The following is a 19021-nucleotide window of genomic DNA, read 5'->3' on the forward strand; positions in this document are numbered from 1 at the left end:
TCGTTATTTGCTTCCTCCTGTTGCAGTTGTGCTCATGAGTAAAATAACATATGTGGGTAAGATATAGCTTTTACTGATTTGCACATTTGGTGTGATGCTGACCTGATTTTCACCAAAATGAATCTGAAATATAAAACAAGTAAAAACAAATACAAGCTTGTAAAGTTCCCTTCAGGAAGAAGGACAAATAACAGGAAAGGACCCAAAAAACAACACAGAATAAAATTAAGCATTTTTTGCTGTAATAATTAATTTAATTGTCCAATCAAACCTGCATCAGTGAATTAATTTCAGAATTGATTTTTTACTGGGTTGGTTAAGATTTGGGACTGTAGGGGGCAGCAGTACGTCTAAACCGGAAGAGGAACAACGAAGAAGAAAAGATAACGGATGTGACGTAATAGTGTTTACACTACACAGTTGATTCGGAAGGACGTGTAGGCTAACGGGGCTAATTTAGAGGATTTTGCTTCAAAATTGGATGTTTCTCCGTGTAGTTTGGTGGCAGTTTCCGCATTTTCCATGGGCGCTCACGGGGTTTTGGGGAACGAGCCCGACTCTATAGACTACTCTGTGCACGAAGCGTGGAACGAGGCCACGAATGTCTACCTGCTGGTGATCCTGGTCAGCTTCGGCCTGCTCATGTACGCCAGAAAGTAAGGACGCGTTTCTTAACCTTACCTCATAACGACTGTAAATAACTGGTTTGGCATCAAATCACCCACCAGGTTAACGTGTTACAGGTCGAACCGTGTGCTCGGTGATGATGTTGTTTGCGGATAACGAGCACAGACTGACGCTGTTTGTTTACGTACACTTTAGAAACAAGAGGAAGATCATGCGCATCTTCACTCTGCCTCCCACCGCGGGCAGCAGCCCGGAGCCCAACTTCTACGACAGCCTGCAGAAGGTCCGCCTGCGACAGCAGCTGGAGATGTACTCTCTGGGTGAGGATGCATGTGGGCTGATGTGGATTGCAGTGAAACTCGATTTGACGCTACAGTACTGTGCAAAAGTCTTGAGCCGCTTCTAATTTCCTCTTACTTTACCAGGAAGATGGGAAATAAGGGTCGGGTCTGGTTTTTTCCCTTTACTTTTACATACTGTCCATACTTTTCACTCCCTCTTCTGCTTGTCAAGATTCAAGGACCCACTCCACACCATGCCGAGATATGCCATGTTTTCAGCTAACCTCGCTGTGGGAATCGCCTCGTTGTTGCAAAAAGACTATTTTATGCCGACCACAGTTATTTGTAACCTTTTTTTCTTAGATTCAGCTAAAGAAATGAAAACAAGGATGCTCCTAACACAGATACAATTAAAATTTGGTTCTTTGCCAAGTGGTCAAGTGGAGTCATCCATGAGTAAGATGCCTTTTTATATGCTTGGATCATTCATAGGTCAGTGTTAAGTCGCTTAACAAAAAAATGAATAAATAAATACACGATATGGTACAAAGACTGGACCAATGCAAGTGATGTCCAAGGAATAGTGTTTTAATTGGTCAAAACAACTTTAAGAAATTACAAGAAATTATGTCTCCATTGAAGCAAAACGGTAGGTGGCTCAAGACTTTTGCACAGTACTGTAGATGCTGCCTTTATTGAACTAAAATAACCTGTAAGGTTGCACAGCAAGTCAGTGAATATTGTGTGGCAAACCCTTTAACATTACACTGGGTTGTGCTTGCTGGTGAGGCTGTGGCTGGACGAAACCAGACGGAGGTTTGATATTGAGTTTTGGCGTGTGTGTGTGTGTGTGTGTGTGTGTGTGTGTGCCACTGTTTTTCAGCCTTAGAGGTTTTGTTTTTCAGGTAAAACCTCTGCAATCATGCCTCCCCTACTTGTCTACAGTGAGCCTCTGTAGCGTAATTCTAAAACACACCCCAGAGTTTAGATTCTATTGAGCTGAGCAGACTCATTTTATTGATTTATTGATTAGCATTCAAATATCTCACTGAATACAGAATAAAGATCTACCACAAAGCAAGAAAGCACGAGACAAGGCTAATCAAAAGGTATTGGCTGAATATGCTTATTACGCCAACCCTTTTAACAAAAGATCTTTTAGCATGCAGCTCATGTACAAAACAAAACAAAAAAACCTTTCCACCTTAGATAAGTAACTACATTAAATTAAATGTCATTAATATAATCAAAGCAAAACAACCAAGAGTTTCAGTATTATTATTTTGCTCTTTTCATTCTTGATTTATATATTTTTCTAATACTCTATTTTTAAACAAGGAAAATGAACTGCACCTGTTCCACCCGTTAACTCCTCTAACAGAAACACATCTCTGCTTTATCTTTGTCCTTATCTTGGTTTTTTTTTTTTTTTTTTAAGAAATCGGTTCCCCTTAAGTCGTATTTACCAAACAAAGAGCAAATAAGTAACCTGAAATCAGACTGCAGTGTGAAACCAGATATTTTTATCTGGTGGCTTTTTTTTTGTTTGTTTGTTTTTTTGTGTAATGTTTTCCTTCACATTAATAAAGACATTAATTCAACATTTCAAAATGGTGCATAAAATATTCACAAGAGTGGGGAAAGCCTGCTGGACGACCTATAGATCTTCTGCTTATTGTAATAACTCTCCGTCTGTCTCATGTCTCGCCTTCTAGCCAGGAAGTTTGAGCAGCAGCAGCAGCAGCAGCAGCAACAACATCAGCAGGGCCAGTCAGACAGTGTGCAGCTCTCCATGGAGTGAGAGCAGGCGGCCCGTCTTCAAGCTTCTCCTGCCCGTGGATATGAAAGGACTGGGATGGTTGCAGAGTTTGTGTAAAAAGAATCTGCACCCATCCTTGCTGCTTCATTCACCGTCTAACGTTTCATTTGTGCACGTGGAGCTGCTCCACAGCTACAAAACAAAGCTGTGGATGCTTTTGTACAGCTGGCAGCTAGCAGGTGTGCTGTCTCACACAACAGTGACACTAAGCAGGTGTGAAGAGCTAAAGCTGGAACTGCAGCGTTCGACACTGACACAGGCTGTACGTGTTTCATTCCATTTCTTCTTTTTTCCAGATGAAGGCACATAAACCTGAAGTTACTCAGTAGTTAGATTATTTGTAAATGCATCATCTGGATCTCTGTGGGTTTTGCTTTGAAATAGCTGCTTCAGTTCACGTATATAAAGATTTTTCCTTCTAGCATTGAGCTTAAGACAGCACAGATTCACTGCTGCTCTGTGAATCCCCCAGTCCTGTAAAAAAAAGAAGTACACTTACATGATTCTCGGGTCAAATGAATCGTTTGTCTGAAACAGGCTGTTGGTGCAGCTCCTTGTTCATCCACTGAAATAAACTCTCTCTGCTAGCTTTCATCTGATTGGCTGCCCCTCATAAACTAAAAACAGCATGAGGGTGGAGCTTTGGCACTCACAGCCAGAGGTGTGATGTCATAAGAAAGAGAAAGGGCTCTTGAGGAATTCAGAAAGATTACCATATTAGGTGTGTCCCCTCTCTGACATCATACAGAGCCAAGAGTAGAAAAGCCTGTTTGAAACAGAGTGTTTAAAGCAGCCTGAAGCTCTTTGTTTGAAATGGCTCCAGGTGAAAGCTCGTACGTAATACCAAGCTAATTGTTTTGAAACTGCAATAGGTCACCTTTAATTTTGTGGAACACCATTATGATTTTGTGGCTGATTTCACACAATCATCATTATAATAAAATGATTCTATGTTGATGGCTTAAAAGTGTGCAACGAGTTGGAATATTACTGCTGTGCTGACAGCTCTCAGTTTATAAAATAACACGTGTTGGTTATGTAGTATTCAGACTTTTTCTGTGTTGTAAAAGTTCCGATTTTGTAAGAAAATCCAGAGAAAAGACGTCTTAAAGGTCTCCAGCATATTGTTTTATTTATAATGTAACACACTTGTCACATTTGTCAGCTGCTGACAGAATATTAAAAACACCACAGAGAAATTAAAAAAACAAAATAATGTGCTCTGAAAACGCAACTATATACAGAAAAAAGGCAGCCAGTCGGTAAACTGCAATAAAACAAACAGCCAGCGGATTCTGCATAGATGCAATAAAGTTCAAGTAGTAGCAGCAAGAAAGCATGCGGCTCATCTAAATGCGACGCGCTTTTGATTCCCTTAATAGCGTGGGCACACGTCCACGTCTTCAACGGGGAGCGTGGAGGCGTACTCGGACCCCCAGTCTCTGAGGAACAGCTCCTCTGCTTGGCTCTGCAGAGTCTGCTGGCCCGGTTTAACAGCAGAGCCCGTCTGGTTCACCACCAAGCCCACGCCAGCCGTGAACGCAAAGTAGTTTTCTGACCAGTTGGACGTCCCTGTGAAGAGAAACAGTTTAACAAGCTGGACTGCAGGAGACTCTGGGTGAGAGCTGCAGTCTCCATTTATCGAATGCTTTTCTATACTTTCTGTCACACGTACACAAGTTTAAAACAATGTGATCAGACAGTTTTTTACTCTTAGATCTGTATGTTGTGACAGAGATTGGAAATACCTAATATGGTCATTTTAGAAGCTCCGCCCACCTGGTGTTTAAACCGTGGAGGATGGCTTTACATGGAGAGCAGCAAAAACAATTAGAGGATGAAGCGCTGCACTAAGACTCAATATGTGATGAATGCAAAGCTACTTTTGGAGAGTCCAAGAACAGAAACAGAGCTGAAATTGAGTATAATCGTTCCACTTTACAGACATTACCTACTAAATGTTAAAAGCTGGACACCTTACGCTGTTAAATTTCGCCTTTCACAGTTCAAAGGAGCTAAAAAGTGTTAAAATGTAGCCAGTGCTGGCAGCATACCTATATAGACCACTCTGTCTGTAACCATGTACTTGGCATGGTTGACTCGTGCAAAGGGAATCTTCTTCTGCTCTGCTGTTGAAGGCACTGTAAAGATTTTCTACAGAACATACAAAAAACGTTGCTTTAGAATCCGCCATGTCATCGGTGACTTAAGACGTTTCACGAAAAGAAAAATCAAATCTTCAAACGTACCACGTCAATGCCGCACGTCAGCGGATGCCTCCTGAGCACCTGCAGGGACTGCAGGAAGATGAACATGTCAGGAGAAGAATGCTCCCAGCAGCTGACCAGCAGTCGGACCTGCACGCCTCTGGTGCACGCCGCAGCACGCAGGGCCGAGTCGATGGCGGGCCAGAACCTGAAAATGAGAGACCAGGACATATTTTAAAGCTCTACAGCTTCCACAAGACACATCAGCACTGTTGCTGTTTGATGCAGGCAGGTAGAAGCAGAACGAGCAAATTTCTTCCTCCTGAAATGCTCTCTAAGCGTGTGTACTTTATCTTAAGGAGAGGCTGCTTTGTAAGCCAATCTTTTACCTTTTTAGTAAGTTGACATTTTTTAACAGCATAACAGTAATTTCTGATTGTGTCTTGTATTAAGGTTGACTGACTTAAGAATTGCTATTAAATGACATGAACAGTGCAGCTGTGTGAGTGGAGTGTACCTGAGTGGCTCCGTGAACTGAGACAGTGGAAGGAAGTCCATGACAGAGATGTAAACGAATCCCTGAGCATCGTTGATGACAGACAGAATAGTGGACAGATCGTCAGAGCGGCCACGGGCTGAGATTTGTGGAGGGGCGCTCTGCAGAAAACACACAGCAGAAGCAATGAGGATCAACAGAGCCAACACAGGAGGAAGAAAAGCCTGTGACAGCGGAGTGATGTCCTTATCTTGAGATTGGAATGGTTTCAGACAAACATACAAATGTTGTTTAGCTTTACACCAAAACATATTCAGGGCATAGTTACATTATGAAGTTGAATTTATTTCATGGGGCTAAATAAAAGTAAAAGTCCCAGAGTGCAATTGGTGTTTCTGTGAACCCACAACATGCAGCTAAAGGAGCTCTGGATACAAGAGCTCTATCAGAGACCTCGGGAGTGGTGAAACCTACACTTTTTTACATTCTTACAAAAAAATAGTGCCCTGGTGATTGCAGACTCCTTTTTCATGGTAAAGAAAACCCGAGAGCACATCAGTCTTAGAGGGGTAAGCACAGAAGTAAGCATATCATTATCCAAGTCGAACATAAGAGGAATCTTGCAGAGAGTTCAGTACACCATGCAAACCAGCTATCATAACAAAGACAGAAAGGGGAGATTAGACACAAACATCTACAAAAATCTGAACGAGCCCCAGAAATCCTGGTCCAGCATTCTCTGGACAAAGGAAGCTCAGATCATCCTGCAGCCGAAGGACAAAAGAAAAGAAACTGGAAGAGAAGATAAAACCACAGAGAAGGTTTAGAATGGTTTATGAAGTATGATGGCATGAACAGGGATGGCTTCCAGTGGCACTGGGCCACTAATGTGTATTCATGATGTAAAAGAAGGCAGTTTAAAGACACACTATCTGTACAGATTTAGAAAAGAACAGCAAATTAAAATAATAATGAACAAAGATGTTGGTTTTAATGTTTCTCTCACTGAATAAAAGACTCCAAACAAACCACAGACAGCAGCTATCTGTCTTTTTTATTTATTCCTGATCAAATGTTAGGATATTCCCATTTGTTCAGTGTTGGGAATAAATCTGTTTGTCATTGAGCATTTAGTATGATGACGTCACATAGACTCATCTGCCTGTGTCTATAAAACAAATAGCAATCGATGCAACACAGTTCCTGTAAAATGACAGCAGAACTCAAAAGGATTCCTCCTGAAAGGACACTCACAGAGAGGTAGACCTGAGCAGGGACCCCGTTGAACTTCAGATGCAGGGGCTTCTGGGAACTCGACAGGGCAGAGAGGCGAGCGGGCCAGTACGGAGGCAGGGAACCGTTTATCACACCGCCGATGCTCCAATACACCCCAAAGATCCGAAAGGCATCCTGAGCCAGGCAGCTGCAGTCCTCCACTGACAGACCCACCTCCTTCACCTTTGTTCAAGAGAGTCCACAGTCTGCATTAGCTCTGACACAGCACAGCCACTGTGCTAGTATGCACGATGTGTGGGCTGATCCAGGGATGTAATTACTTCTTCTAAAGGGAAATGTATCATTTTCAGGTTTTAAAGCTGGACTCTGTATTTTTATTCATGGACTCCAGTAAAGCAGCTTTGCACAGTTCATGCTGGGCTTTGGTGCAGCTGCTCTTTTAGGGCCTCTACCAGTTTACGTCTAACTGGCTGCCCCTCACCAACAGAGGGTTTAAATCAGCAGCTGAGCGGGGCTTCTGTGCCCATTGACAGAGCTGACCATATTAGAAATATTTCCTCTCTATGACAGCAAAGAGGAAACAAAAACCATGAGACATCAGTCCTGCACTCTGTTGACACTAATGTACTTAAGCTGGGACGGATCTGTCTCCCTGCTCCACTTAAAAATGTTGTGTGGAGACTTCTTACTCGACATTACCCGACTAAAAACAGGGGGATTACTGAGGATATCCATCTCTTATACAACCTATATATAATAGTTTAAGGGGTTTCCTCTGTTTTCACCATACCTGGCTTAGAGAGCGCCAGTCCATGTTAGCACTGCCCACATAGAAGTGCTTTTGGTCAACCACCCACAGCTTGGTGTGGACGATGCCTCCAGTAACGGCTTTGAGGTCCACCTCTCTGACCTCTGCACCTGCAACGGAAAAACAAAATAGCATGGGAAATTAATGCTGAAATTCCTTAAACGTCCTATTCTGAAACACAAACCTGGCACTCTTACCTGTCCCAGCCAGGTCAGCTGTGTCGTGACTTGACTGCTGGGGGGCGTTGACAGCGATCTGGAGCTTTACACCTTTGGATTCAAGTTTCATCAGCTGCTCAAAGACCTTTCTTCCCTGAGAATCATGCGAGGCCATTAGCTCAGAGGCTTAAAGCTTCAGGTACAACCACCTGATGTGCCGCATTGTGAGACCTGAGTGTGCAGGTGGTTGTGCTCACCTGAGAGTCTGAGGATTCGTGCGAGCCCAGATCGCTGTCCCGCAGTGTGAAATAAAAAGCGGCGATGTGGACTGAGCTGTTGGCTCTGTCCAGCAGGTGCAGCCAGCTGTCTGCGATGCTCTTTCTGGACGAGGGGGAAGACTGGTAGAGACCGACAGGAATGCTTTCCACCAGGTGCACTCTGAACAACAAGGACCACATTACAGTACATTAGTTAATCCTGACAGGTGAATATAATATTTCTGACATAAATAACTCAAAGATATCCAGTTGCTGATATCATTTACCGACAGTCAGTGCTACAGGGCTCTGGTAACAATCCAAAGCCCTCCAGCCAGTGCAGCTCCAGCTGAGCCGTGAGCTGGGACACGGACATGGGAAGCCCGTAGTGCCACACGTGGTGAGAGAACCCTCCGAGAAGCAGCAAGGTGGTGCTCAGGAAGCAGAAGAGGGTAAAACTGGGACATCCTGACCTCTGCAGGATGATAAGGGGAGAATTTATACACTCCAACAGGCTACATCACACTCACAGCTTAAGCATAGCACAGCATACTGTGCTGCATACCAAAGCTGCTACTGCAGGGAGTGGTAGAATTCTGAAGAATTCCTGAACAGGTACACATGTATGTGTATGCCTCAGCTGAGACGATCAAGGAAACAGACGTCAGTGGAAGCTCTCAGTCTCAAACAGTGACATAACTCACCTTGGCTGACTTGGTTGCTTTCACTTTAGCGGGCGTCTTTGGTGCTGCAGCAGCGTCTGAGTCGGGATCTGCTTTTTTCTCTTCGAGCTTTGGGAACTTTGACTGGCTTATGAGCGGTTCACGATCCTCCTTCACTTCCTCTGATCTCTCACCAGCCAACTCATCCTCACATTCAGCTTCTGATGAAGATATACTGTCCCTCAAACCAGCTGTGTTCAGTGGCTCTGTCTCCCACGGAGGTTCTTCGTCCATTATAGCTTCCACTTGGCTGTCCTCAGGTGCTTGAAAGATCTCTGCAGACTTTTCAGAGTCTCCAGATGGAGTGAGGAGAATCCTGTCTTTAACTGCGGGGTCGTACGTCTCCGCTGGCTCCTCCCGGGGTATCTTGCTGGGGAAGCTCTCGCGTGGCAGATGGGTTGTAGGCCCATCTGGGGTGGTTTCTGAGGTTTTGCTCTTGACTTGCTCTGATCTGAGAGCAGGCCGGGGGCTTGCAGTCAGAAGAGGGGAGTGAACAGGTTGGGCAGCAATCAGAGGACCGTGAGCTGTCGCAAGAGCCACTTCTGTCCTGCTGAATGTAGAAGGAGCCTCGAAGCCAATTTTGGGGGTGTGGAACAATGGCGCGGGGAGCGCTGTTTCTCTGACATCAGGTGGCTTGGACTTTGAAGTTTCCAGACTTCCAAATTTCTCAGGAGGCTGAGCGTGGACTGGAGTATCCTTTCTGGGAACCGGCAGCTCCGTGCCCTGACTGGCTCCAGCGGGTCGCTTCTGGAAAGTTGGGATTCTGGAGACTGGTTTCCCACCTTTGCGGTTCATGTCTTCTTTCTCCTCGAGGTCTTTTTTCAAACTCTTTTCGTCAGCTTGGAGACGGTCCAGCACAACACTGCAATCCTTCAGATCCTGAGGAAGATGAAATATCTGTTATAAATCTGTGTAATCATGTAGCACACACACACACACACACACACACACACACACACACACACACACACGAAGCAGGGATTCTGAATAGCTTCATGGCACACACCAAAGGAAACGTAACACCTACGGCTATCTAAAAAGCTAGCAGTGAATCACTGAGAGACTTTTCCAGTCTTAGTCTTCCTGCTCCCGCTGGCTCCCGTCAACATCAAAGCTCCCACACTGACTAGCTACACCCATTTAAAGCAGCTCTCCTGACTGGTGCGTGGCTGCTGTTGACTTGTTAATATTTGTTTACCTGCATGACACGAGCCTTACCGTGGCTACAGCATTGTTTGACCTGATATTCTCATGGCAGTCAGTGCTCAACGTTAGCCTTGCTCTGCTCCACCTCTGCCTGCTCATTTTCATAAATACACTGACAGCTCGGCGGTCCAAAAGTGGGCGTGGCCACTCTACAGGTCACATTTTATGGATGCTACATTAACTTGCCAGTAAGATATATAGCAGTGCCCCTACAAACAAACAAACAAACAAACACTTAGATAAGTACCTGCGTTTCCAAACATACTTCATATTACACCCGTCATCACGACATTGAAACCCCTGCACTGATTTTAATGGGTCACTTCATTGCACTGGGTCATTGCATTAATGTAAACGATACTTTGATACACTGTTGAAAGCCAAGCACATCTGCAAAACATGCTCAGGAACAGCCGCCAGGCTCCCCAGATCTACACTTCCAGAAAGATCCTCACTTATTAAAGACAATGAAGACAATGCCAAACCATATATGCATTCCTGTATAGTAAGTGAGACCTGGTGCTAAAGTGGCCCAGCTGTAGTTAATCAGTGTCACCCATTTCATGAAAACTGGCACATTATGAAACAAAACAACCCCCCAAACTGTTGAGCACAGAAACTGTAAAACAATCACGCCTGGAAGAACGTTTCTGTCTTAAACAAACAGCAATTTGTCTCCTCCCTTTTAACAAAAGAGCTGACGATGCACAAGTGGTAAAGACACGTTTTTAAAATGTGCTGCTGGCATCAGCATCATCATGCATTTTGTTCTGCTAATCCAATTTAGGGTCACAGTTGGGTAGGAGCCAATCCCAACTGTGAAAGGGTGAGAGACAGGGTACACCCTGGACTGGTTGCCAGTCTATGGCAAGGCTCACACACAGAGACAGAACAGATTTGCACTCATATTTGCAACTACGGCCAATTAACCCAACATGCATGTCCGAGTATCCAGAGAGACCCCAGGCTTCAGCTTTTGGAGATATATTTGAACCCAGCAAGTTTCATGTTTTACAGTTGCCTTTATTTTAATTACAGAAATACTATTCTGCAATATTCAATTACTTTAAATTCAACTGTATTCATATAGCGCCAAATCACAGCAACAGTCACCTCAAGGTGCATTATACTGGGGTCTTCTCTCTACAATAATACAGGGAGAACCCCAACAATTAGTCGACCCCCTATGAGCAAGCACTTGGCAACAGTGGGAAGGAAAAACTCCCTTTTAACAGGATGAAAATTCCAGCAGACCCAGGCTCAGGGAGGGGCGGCTTCTCTGGTTGGTGGTAAGGGGAAAAAGACGAGACAATAGGCATGCTGCTGAAGAGAGCCAGAGACTAATAATAACTAAAGATTAAATGCAGAATGGTTTATAAACACAGGTTGAGTGAAGAAAAAACACTTGGTGCACCGTGGCCCCCAGCAGCAGAGGCCCATTGCAGTGTAACTAAGGGAGGGTTCAGGGGTCACCTGATCCAGGCATAACTTTTAGCTTTATCAGAGGGAATGTTTTATAGAGTTTTAAGGAACCACAAGAATGCCAGCTGTCTGAGAACAAAGTGCTCTTTTGGGGTGATATGAGATATTTAAGAGAGAGATGAAAATAAATATAAACCAGTATTGTGACTATTCAATCTTCTGTTTATTACTAAATAAGCAACAGCTCTCTTCTCTGCCAGCGGGGCAAAGGAGGTTAAGACATTTCCGCACTGGCCTGCCAGTATTTCCTGGAAGCGGCTTTATGCAGCTGCAATGACACAAAGCAGGATATTTATACTGCAGCGCTGTGCAAATAGGAGCTCAGCCACACCCAAGAGGCCTCACAGGTGGCTCTGCTTTTCTCCCCCCCACATCATGCGTGCACAGAACAATATCTGAAAGTGAGAGAAAGGGGGGTGTTTGTAGGTGAATTATAGCCTACCGTCAGATCTGCCTCCTCAGCAGCTTCCTCCTCCAGCTCAGCCTCACGGCTCTCCATCTCCTCCTGGAGCAGGTCAAGCTCAGAGTCTGACTCGTCTGACTCCTGACAGGACATATCGGTAACACCGTTAACGTTAACAAGCGATGGAATAAAGCACTAGTTGCTGCGTGCACTCTGCATTAAGTGTGTTAACCATTAAAGTAACAGAAAAGGGGAAGGAAATAATATGAAAGGTATTTTTTTGTTATTAACCACATATAAACATCCTAAGCTAGTTAAAAAAAACTTACCATGATTAGAGACCTTTAACTAAGTTTTGGCTCGCACGCGGAGTTAGCTAAAACAATGCTAGCCGCTTAAGCAAATATTTATTGCGGTAAAAAAAAAAATACTAAAGCAGTAAAGCTGGATGACTTAAGAGCAGTACGGCCTCTTTATAATCCTCGCTTAAGTATTCTGCACGGATTAGCCAACTAACGTCTTCGCCGTTGACGTTAGCGAGCGAGCTACGTGGCCCACGATGAAGTTTGCAGCAGCGGAGGAAGAGGAGGCGGAAAGGAAAGGCTGAGTAATAGAAATCCCACCTCGTACGTAGCCCTCTCCTGCCTGCGCCTGGAGCTTCTCCTGGCTGTCGGTGTCGACGTCGGTAACTGTACCTCGCCGGGGCGGAGGGACTTTCTGGATCGCAGTACCATGGGCATCTTGGAGCACTTTTTTTTTTTTTTTTTAATAATGCAGCACCTTCGTGACTCGAGGCTTAACGGACGCTGCGGAGCGTTAACAGCGGGCTCGTTTGTCTGCAGTGCCGAGGAGAGCTCAGCGACATACCCGCTAAAGCTACGCTTCAGTTTATTTTTTGGGATATACTCACATTTATTAAAAACAAATCGATTGGGTCGTGTAAACAATCTTTAAATTGATTTGAATGCACCTACCTTCACGCCATACGTAAACAACAAATTGAAAAAACCGCGATTTCCTGTCTTCGCTGATTGGCGGTTGAAATCAAAACTGTGGCTCCTCCCACAAGTCTTTACTCACGTCACACAATGCGGAAACCAAAAAGGGATTACCGTCGTCGGCTGCACGTCCCAGGAGTCCTCGCTCGCGAAAGGTAAGCGCTGTCTTTGTTGTTAATAAATTATTGCGGGCGTCTTGCGTGTTTCATGGTTCTAATGAGGAAGCAGACGGCCTCTGACCGCTGGCAGTACCAACACTTCACATTAGCGCTGGCTCACAGTTACTTTCAGTTAGCCTGGCTGTGGCTGAAGACCCTGAGCGGAACAGCCGGTTGTTTATGCTTTTGTAAAGCTCAAAGGAACCTCAAGAGCATAAAAGCAAATCAATTACATAACGGAAGTGTGACAGAATGTGGCCGATTGTTGCTGTTACCGTGTTATGCTGCTTTAATGTTCTGCTGTTATCATTAATAACAACTGCATGACTGATTGAAAATATATAGTTTTGTGGAAATCGCATTCGATTTTTCTATCGAGGTTAGATATTTTATATCACAGTACAATATGAATCAAAGGCTTGGACACTACTGACCACACAGGCCACTACTTGGTCGACTGATCTACTTTGCAGTATGTTGTCCTGAAAACCGAGGAAAAAAGAATCTTCCCATTGAACTTTTTTTGTGTTTTTCTGCCTCGTTGAAGCTAAAATAGGCAGGAAAACACATGAGATATTAATGGAAAGCCCAGGATGTCCTCTATTAAGTACATCAGGACTTAGTAGGGTAGCTCAAATAATCAAAAGATGTAGACCAAAAACAAATGTCCATTACAGAGGACATAAATGAATAAGCTAGTTCTCAGGAGGATATATGTATTTATTTTATTTTATTTTTACCACTTTCTATAGTGGTGATAACCTCGTAATGATTTCTGTTACAAGCACAGTAGTTGTAAACGTGCCTGCATGTCACCTGAGGCAAGTGATTTGCAGAGGGCCTGTTATCACATGAGAACACTGCGTGTGATAACATGCAGTGTTCTCATCATTCTTCTTGATCAAACAGCCCACACAAAAGGCTGGAGGTGTATTTTAGGCCACTGTCCTACTGTGTGAAGGGATATGATCAAGGTACACAGGGGCGACACTGAGGATAGGTCCTCTGATCACATTGGTGTTATCAAGATTGTTTTTTTCCCCATCTTCTAACTTCTTGTTTTTTCATTCAGGTCTCATGTAATCCCCTCTGACAGAGAAGATAAGCTTTGGTTCTCTAATGATGATGATGATGACAATGCCAGCTATTTAATCACATCAGTAGTCCAATGGAAGCCTCAGTTACAGCCACCCCTCCTCCCAACTCCTCCGATTCGCCATCCCCGGCCCCCCTGCATCCTGCTGTCGCCCCCTCGGTCCAGCTTAGCTTTACCATCCTCTACACCACTTTGTACGCCGGGCTCTTTGTGGTGGTGTACGTGCAGCTGTGGCTCCTCTACATCTATGGACACAAGCGATGGAGCTACCAGAGCAGCTTCCTGTACCTCTGTCTGCTGTGGGCTGCCCTTCGCACCACCTTGTTCTCTTTTTACTTCCATGACGCCCTGCAAGCCAACCACCTCCCCGTTGCAGTGTTCTGGCTCCTCTACTGCTTCCCCGTGTGCCTGCAGTTTTTCACTCTCAGCCTCATTAACCTGTACTTCACTCAGGTAAGGTTGAAGGGATGTGGATGGGGAAACGTTCTTAAAAATCTTGTGTCATTTAGAAAATGTTGCTCAGAATGTAAAAAGAGTTGCTCTGGTACAGCCGTGGTGATAAAAGCACAAATAAAACTGGTCAGAGGAAAACACAAGAGCCCCTTACAGTGGATCACGTGTCCTCAGCTACAGCGCCACATTTTTATTCTTGCTCTTTACATGATTCACAATTCAAAATAACCACTGTTCATTTTATACTGGAGCCTGGTGCAGCCGTTCAAGTCATCTACTGTGAAACATGGTGTTGTAGCTCCTTTCCCTTTCACGCAACTTCCTTCTAATTGATCGTATTAAAAAAAAGGCTAACAGCTCTTGTGACTATTATGCTCGTGCCACAGACTTCAAAGAAGTATAACAGGACTGACTACTCAGCCGTGTTACCTGCAGTTCTGCCCCAACAGATCTTAATCAAGCCTGTTGTGTTTTGAGCAGGATGCATTCTTTGTGTCTTTATGTTTATGTGGGTGTCTTTGTGTCTTTGTGCAGGTATTAGTGAAAGTGAGAGAAGTGGACAGAGGGCTGTAAGTTTTACATCATTTTCCTGTTGTTAAATCTAGAAAAGCGCCTCGTTACGTTATTGTTATGAGCCCTAATCGTCCCGATTGGACCCCTGTGTGTTCCTCAGGTGGGGAGCAAGGTGTTTGTACGGTGCGCTGAGCGCCATTTTCTTCTGCGTCAACGTGGTGTGCGCTGCACTCGGGGAACGAACCAGCGATGGCGAGAGGGGAGAGCGCACCTGGAATCTAGTCCTGGTTCGAGTTGTGGTCAACGACTTGCTCTTCATCCTGGAAGCAGTGCTGCTGGCCTCCACGCTGTTGCTCCTGACCCGACAGTCGCGGTCCGCCAGCATCCACCTGATCAGCAGGGTGTGTTCAACGTTGTTCCCCAGAGAGAAAAATAGGGATATGCTAATCTTGTACTCACTATTGACTTCACTGCACTGGAGTTTATACTCAGCGAACGATGCATCTGCAGCTCAGATGTGTCTAGACAAGCTAGCTGTTTAAGAAAGGAAATCTCATGGTATCTACTCAAAGTAGGTCAGTGTCAGCATCAAACATGAAGAAGTGGTACTGAGCCAGCCCTGATGAACCGAGCCAAGTTTAACAGCAGCACACACATGATTAAACTCATGTTTAGGCCTGAGCTGCTTGGAAAAACAATGCGTGTCATGTCTCCAGTCTGAGAAGATCACGGGACTGACATCACTTTGACATCATCGGGTTATCTCAGCTTGAGCTGCTACACTACATATCTCCAACAGATCGTTTTAGGTGTTGCGTTAAAGGCAGCAAGGCTCCTTTTTAGCTACACAAAAGACATTTCCTCAGGTGAGAGGGGAGACGTCTTCACGAGAGCCTACAAAGAAGTCCAGTTACCTTCAACTCAAGTGCTTAAAACTACCAGAACCTGGATCACGGACAACCTGCACCGATGTGTGTAACAGATCTGTGTAATAAGCACTGAGATGCATTATGGGAACTGTAGGATCCAGGATTACTTGAGTGATATAATGGATGAAAGCAATGTTGAGCATAGCCAGAAAAAAATGTGATGCTGGACAGAGAAAAGCCAGGATACTACCATAAAGAGCGATGGGGATGTCTGTATTTTGACAGTACTCCTGGCTAACTTTGTTTTTATTTTTTAACCTGACCAGGGGACCACAGTGTGGCGTACAGCAGCACTGGGAGCAGCAGTGATCTTCCTGTTTGCCAGCAGAGCCTGCTACAACCTGACCGTCCTGTTTCTGTCCCAGAAGTATCGGGTGGAGTCCTTTAACTATGATTGGTACAATGTCTCTGACCAGGTAAGGATCCAGTACCAAAGCCTTCATGTCAGGCTAACAACTTTGGACAATTAAGGTGCCCCTAAAGAGCACTTTCTGCACTTACTTGTTTTAAGGCGGACTTGGAGAGTGAACTCGGCGACAGGGACTACCTGGTCTTTGGTGCCATCCTCTTCATGTGGGAGCTGCTTCCAACTGGCCTCCTCATCCTTATCTTCAGAGTTCGCCGGCCTGCTCAAGAGGTAAAATTAGTGGATGTGAAAGTAATGTACCGAACTAAAAATCTACTAATGACACCTGAGACTGTATTAAATACAATTATTTACTGCTTTATTACTCAAAAACATGAATATTTTAATTTGTTTTTTATATATAGTGCAAAATCACAACAGCAGTCGTCTCAAGGTGCTTTATATTGGAAGGTAAAGACCCTACAGTAATATAGAGAAACCGCCAACAATCATATGACCCCCTGTGAGCAAGAACTTGGCAACAGTGGGAAGGAAAAACTCCCTTTTAACAGGAAGAACCCTCTGGTAGGACCAGGCTCAGAGTGGCAGCCATCTGCTGTGACCGGTTGGGTTCAAAAGTGGGAGACAGAACAGAAGACACGCTGTGGAAGAGATCCAGAGATTAATTATAACTAATGCTCTTCCTCCCATTCTACTTTTAAGTATCCCAGAACCCACAAGTAAGCCCGCAGACTGAGAGCGAAGTGCTCTAATGGGGTGATATGGTACACTGAGGTTTTTACGATAACATAGGGCCCGATTATTCAAGACCTTGTGTGTAGGGAGAAGGATTTTTAATTTGAAACATTATTTCGTCTCATTCTCACAGAACAGCATCATGGCCATAAACAACAGGGTCCTGCCTCGGCCGTACTTCTTTGACGACCCTCAAGGCAGCGATGAGGACATACCCGCTCCATGGGCCAATGGTTCAAATTCAAACATAAGGTACAAGCACCACAAAATCTGATACACGCAGGTCATTACCTTAAAGCTGATCACAGGGTTTCAGGAGTGTCAGAAGAGCTCTCATCTTCTTCTTTTCTTGCCTTTTCCCCACAGCTGGTATGGATCAGAGACCGCGCCGCTCCTATTTGCCAACAATCCTCCAGACCAGAACCACCAGCACCACACTCTGTATTCCACTCCTCAAAACTGACCCCCCCCTCCCCCGAGTTCTTGTTTCCTTGATGACATTTATCTCAAAGACAAGCCGCTCTCTCTCCTAGACACACTCACAGCCAGTAGTCCCTCACTGTGTGAGCAAATTTGCACTGAAAAGTCTCAGGAAATCATCACCAAACAGTGAATATGCACCTTCTATTTTTCTAAAGAGACTGTATTTAAAAAGTTCTTCCTCATTTAAAGGGAACAAGCTATGTAGAAACAGATCAAACTGACTTAAACTGGCCAGTACTGCTCTCTCATGAAGGTCATACTGAGCTACAGCCACAGGTTGACTTCACACACATGCCATTGTTCAATTTTGGAGAGACCCTTGCCATTTCCAAAGAAGAGGATGGCACACGGGGCCTCATTTGCATTCCTGTCGGTGTGATGTCGATGCTAAGTTCAGTGAAGTTAAACGGTGACTTTTTTTTTTTTACAGGCTCACATGTGATCGTTTGTCTTGTAGACAGACTGTTTTTTTGGTGTTTGCAGCTAAGTACTGTTTTAAGACCAGGGATGTCCTTGACCTGTACACTGCTGCTGCTGGTATAGTTTTCTTTCATCTTTTTTAAAGGCCAGTGTTTGCTCCCATGTCTGTAAAAAGTTGCATCGTTTAAATATTTCTAAGTTGACTGAGGTCCTTATTGGATCTCTAAGTTTAACTTATTTTATAACTGTGGGTCTACCTGTAATTGGAGCTGGAAATCAAACGTGACTCACCCTTTGTGACTTTTATGCAAAAACAACTTCCTCATAGTCGGTCACTCACCTGTGATTTGGACTTATCCACGTGACAGGTATGTACTGTCCATACTACGGACCAATAACAACATCAGAATAAACCTGCTGGGCATGTTGCTGAGCAGAAAATATATGTGGTAGAAATTCTGTATCTACAGTGGTGCTGTTATGCATTTTAGCCCTGTTACTGTGAAGGGTATGTGACCCGCTCTTTGAAATTCAGGACTCCTTTTGTCTTTTATGTAATTGTTGACTGATAAAAAAAGAATAATCTAAAAAGACTCACTGTGCCACGCGCATTACTTAATCCTTCAGTGTAAGGGTCCGCAACTGCTTTGGGGTTTTCATCACAAATATCAAGTGCACATAAGTCTGAAAACACGACCAACACCTAACTAAAGATGCATGTTAAATAATGCTTCCATTAATTATCTGGATGAATACTGACCATGGACTGTATGAAAAAGAAAACAAAGCTGCAGATGAGTTTGGAAAGTGGAGTCAGCATTAGTGTTTTAAAACCTGCGTTCTTTTTAATGGCCAGCAGGGGGCGATGACAACGGCTGTCAAAAAGATGTTCTGAAGTCTTTGGAAAATGGCCCTCTGATCATTTTTGGGCTCAGTGACTAGTTTCAGCTAATAGACTAAAACATGAAATTAATTTAGTAAATTATTGGTCCTAATAGTAGAGGTGGATGGATCAATCCAAATATCTATACTATTAATACCAGTGCTGATATTGTTATTGGATTGATACTAGCACAATAGGATCAATACTTTATTTCTAGAGTCCCAGAACCTCGAGTAATGTCACTGACATGTGTCATTGTGGCATGATGGGTTGCTTTTTTAAAA

At 44.2% G+C, this 19021-nt stretch overlaps 3 protein-coding genes across 4 annotated transcripts; 2 read left to right on the forward strand and 1 right to left on the reverse strand.

Moving 5' to 3' along the window:
* The first annotated feature begins 347 nt into the window (after nucleotides 1–347).
* smim19 (small integral membrane protein 19) lies at nucleotides 348–3694 on the forward strand. The gene is made up of 3 exons (XM_084940304.1): nucleotides 348–656; nucleotides 823–947; nucleotides 2624–3694. Exons 1-3 carry the CDS (start codon nucleotides 523–525, stop codon nucleotides 2707–2709), a joined length of 345 nt encoding a protein of 114 aa, XP_084796430.1. The 5' UTR covers nucleotides 348–522; the 3' UTR covers nucleotides 2710–3694.
* A 139-nt stretch (nucleotides 3695–3833) lies between these two features.
* On the reverse strand, nucleotides 3834–12690 carry pld7 (phospholipase D family, member 7). Of its 2 annotated transcripts, none has more exons than XM_084940233.1 (12): nucleotides 12326–12690; nucleotides 11742–11843; nucleotides 8594–9490; nucleotides 8177–8364; nucleotides 7890–8070; nucleotides 7672–7786; nucleotides 7457–7584; nucleotides 6685–6888; nucleotides 5452–5591; nucleotides 4977–5142; nucleotides 4782–4881; nucleotides 3834–4299 (listed from the first exon to the last, which is right to left on the reverse strand). In XM_084940233.1, the coding sequence occupies exons 1-12, from the start codon at nucleotides 12440–12442 to the stop codon at nucleotides 4103–4105; spliced, it is 2535 nt and encodes an 844-aa protein (XP_084796359.1). In that variant the 5' UTR covers nucleotides 12443–12690; the 3' UTR covers nucleotides 3834–4102. The 2 variants fall into 2 exon arrangements, with proteins under 2 accessions (XP_084796359.1, XP_084796364.1); XM_084940238.1 differs by lacking the exon at nucleotides 12326–12690 and adding an exon at nucleotides 12032–12273.
* Nucleotides 12691–12730: 40 nt separating this feature from the next.
* gpr137 (G protein-coupled receptor 137) lies at nucleotides 12731–18447 on the forward strand. Its single transcript, XM_084940278.1, has 8 exons — nucleotides 12731–12855; nucleotides 13931–14407; nucleotides 14942–14976; nucleotides 15081–15321; nucleotides 16116–16265; nucleotides 16361–16486; nucleotides 17085–17203; nucleotides 17318–18447. Exons 2-8 carry the CDS (start codon nucleotides 14027–14029, stop codon nucleotides 17412–17414), a joined length of 1149 nt encoding a protein of 382 aa, XP_084796404.1. The 5' UTR covers nucleotides 12731–12855; nucleotides 13931–14026; the 3' UTR covers nucleotides 17415–18447.
* The last annotated feature ends 574 nt before the right edge of the window (nucleotides 18448–19021 follow it).

Source organism: Perissodus microlepis, chromosome 2 (genome assembly GCF_051167445.1).
Source record: "Perissodus microlepis isolate ML-2025 ecotype Zambia chromosome 2, ASM5116744v1, whole genome shotgun sequence".
NCBI lineage: Eukaryota > Metazoa > Chordata > Actinopteri > Cichliformes > Cichlidae > Perissodus > Perissodus microlepis.

Bases quoted from the DNA above. Each gene is read 5' to 3' on its own strand.
- smim19 (XM_084940304.1), top strand. From the start codon at position 523: ATGGGCGCTCACGGGGTTTTGGGGAACGAGCCCGACTCTATAGACTAC. The intron at 657-822 runs GTAAGGACGCGT...CGTACACTTTAG, and splicing joins CTGCTCATGTACGCCAGAAA to AAACAAGAGGAAGATCATGC. The intron at 948-2,623 runs GTGAGGATGCAT...CTCGCCTTCTAG, and splicing joins GCTGGAGATGTACTCTCTGG to CCAGGAAGTTTGAGCAGCAG.
- pld7 (XM_084940233.1), bottom strand. From the start codon at position 12,442: ATGCCCATGGTACTGCGATCCAGAAAGTCCCTCCGCCCCGGCGAGGTA. The intron at 6,889-7,456 runs GTATGGTGAAAA...TCTTGAACAAAG, and splicing joins ACTGGCGCTCTCTAAGCCAG to GTGAAGGAGGTGGGTCTGTC. The intron at 5,143-5,451 runs GTACACTCCACT...TCTCATTTTCAG, and splicing joins CAGTTCACGGAGCCACTCAG to GTTCTGGCCCGCCATCGACT.
- gpr137 (XM_084940278.1), top strand. From the start codon at position 14,027: ATGGAAGCCTCAGTTACAGCCACCCCTCCTCCCAACTCCTCCGATTCG. The intron at 14,408-14,941 runs GTAAGGTTGAAG...GTCTTTGTGCAG, and splicing joins TTAACCTGTACTTCACTCAG to GTATTAGTGAAAGTGAGAGA. The intron at 17,204-17,317 runs GTACAAGCACCA...TTTTCCCCACAG, and splicing joins GGTTCAAATTCAAACATAAG to CTGGTATGGATCAGAGACCG.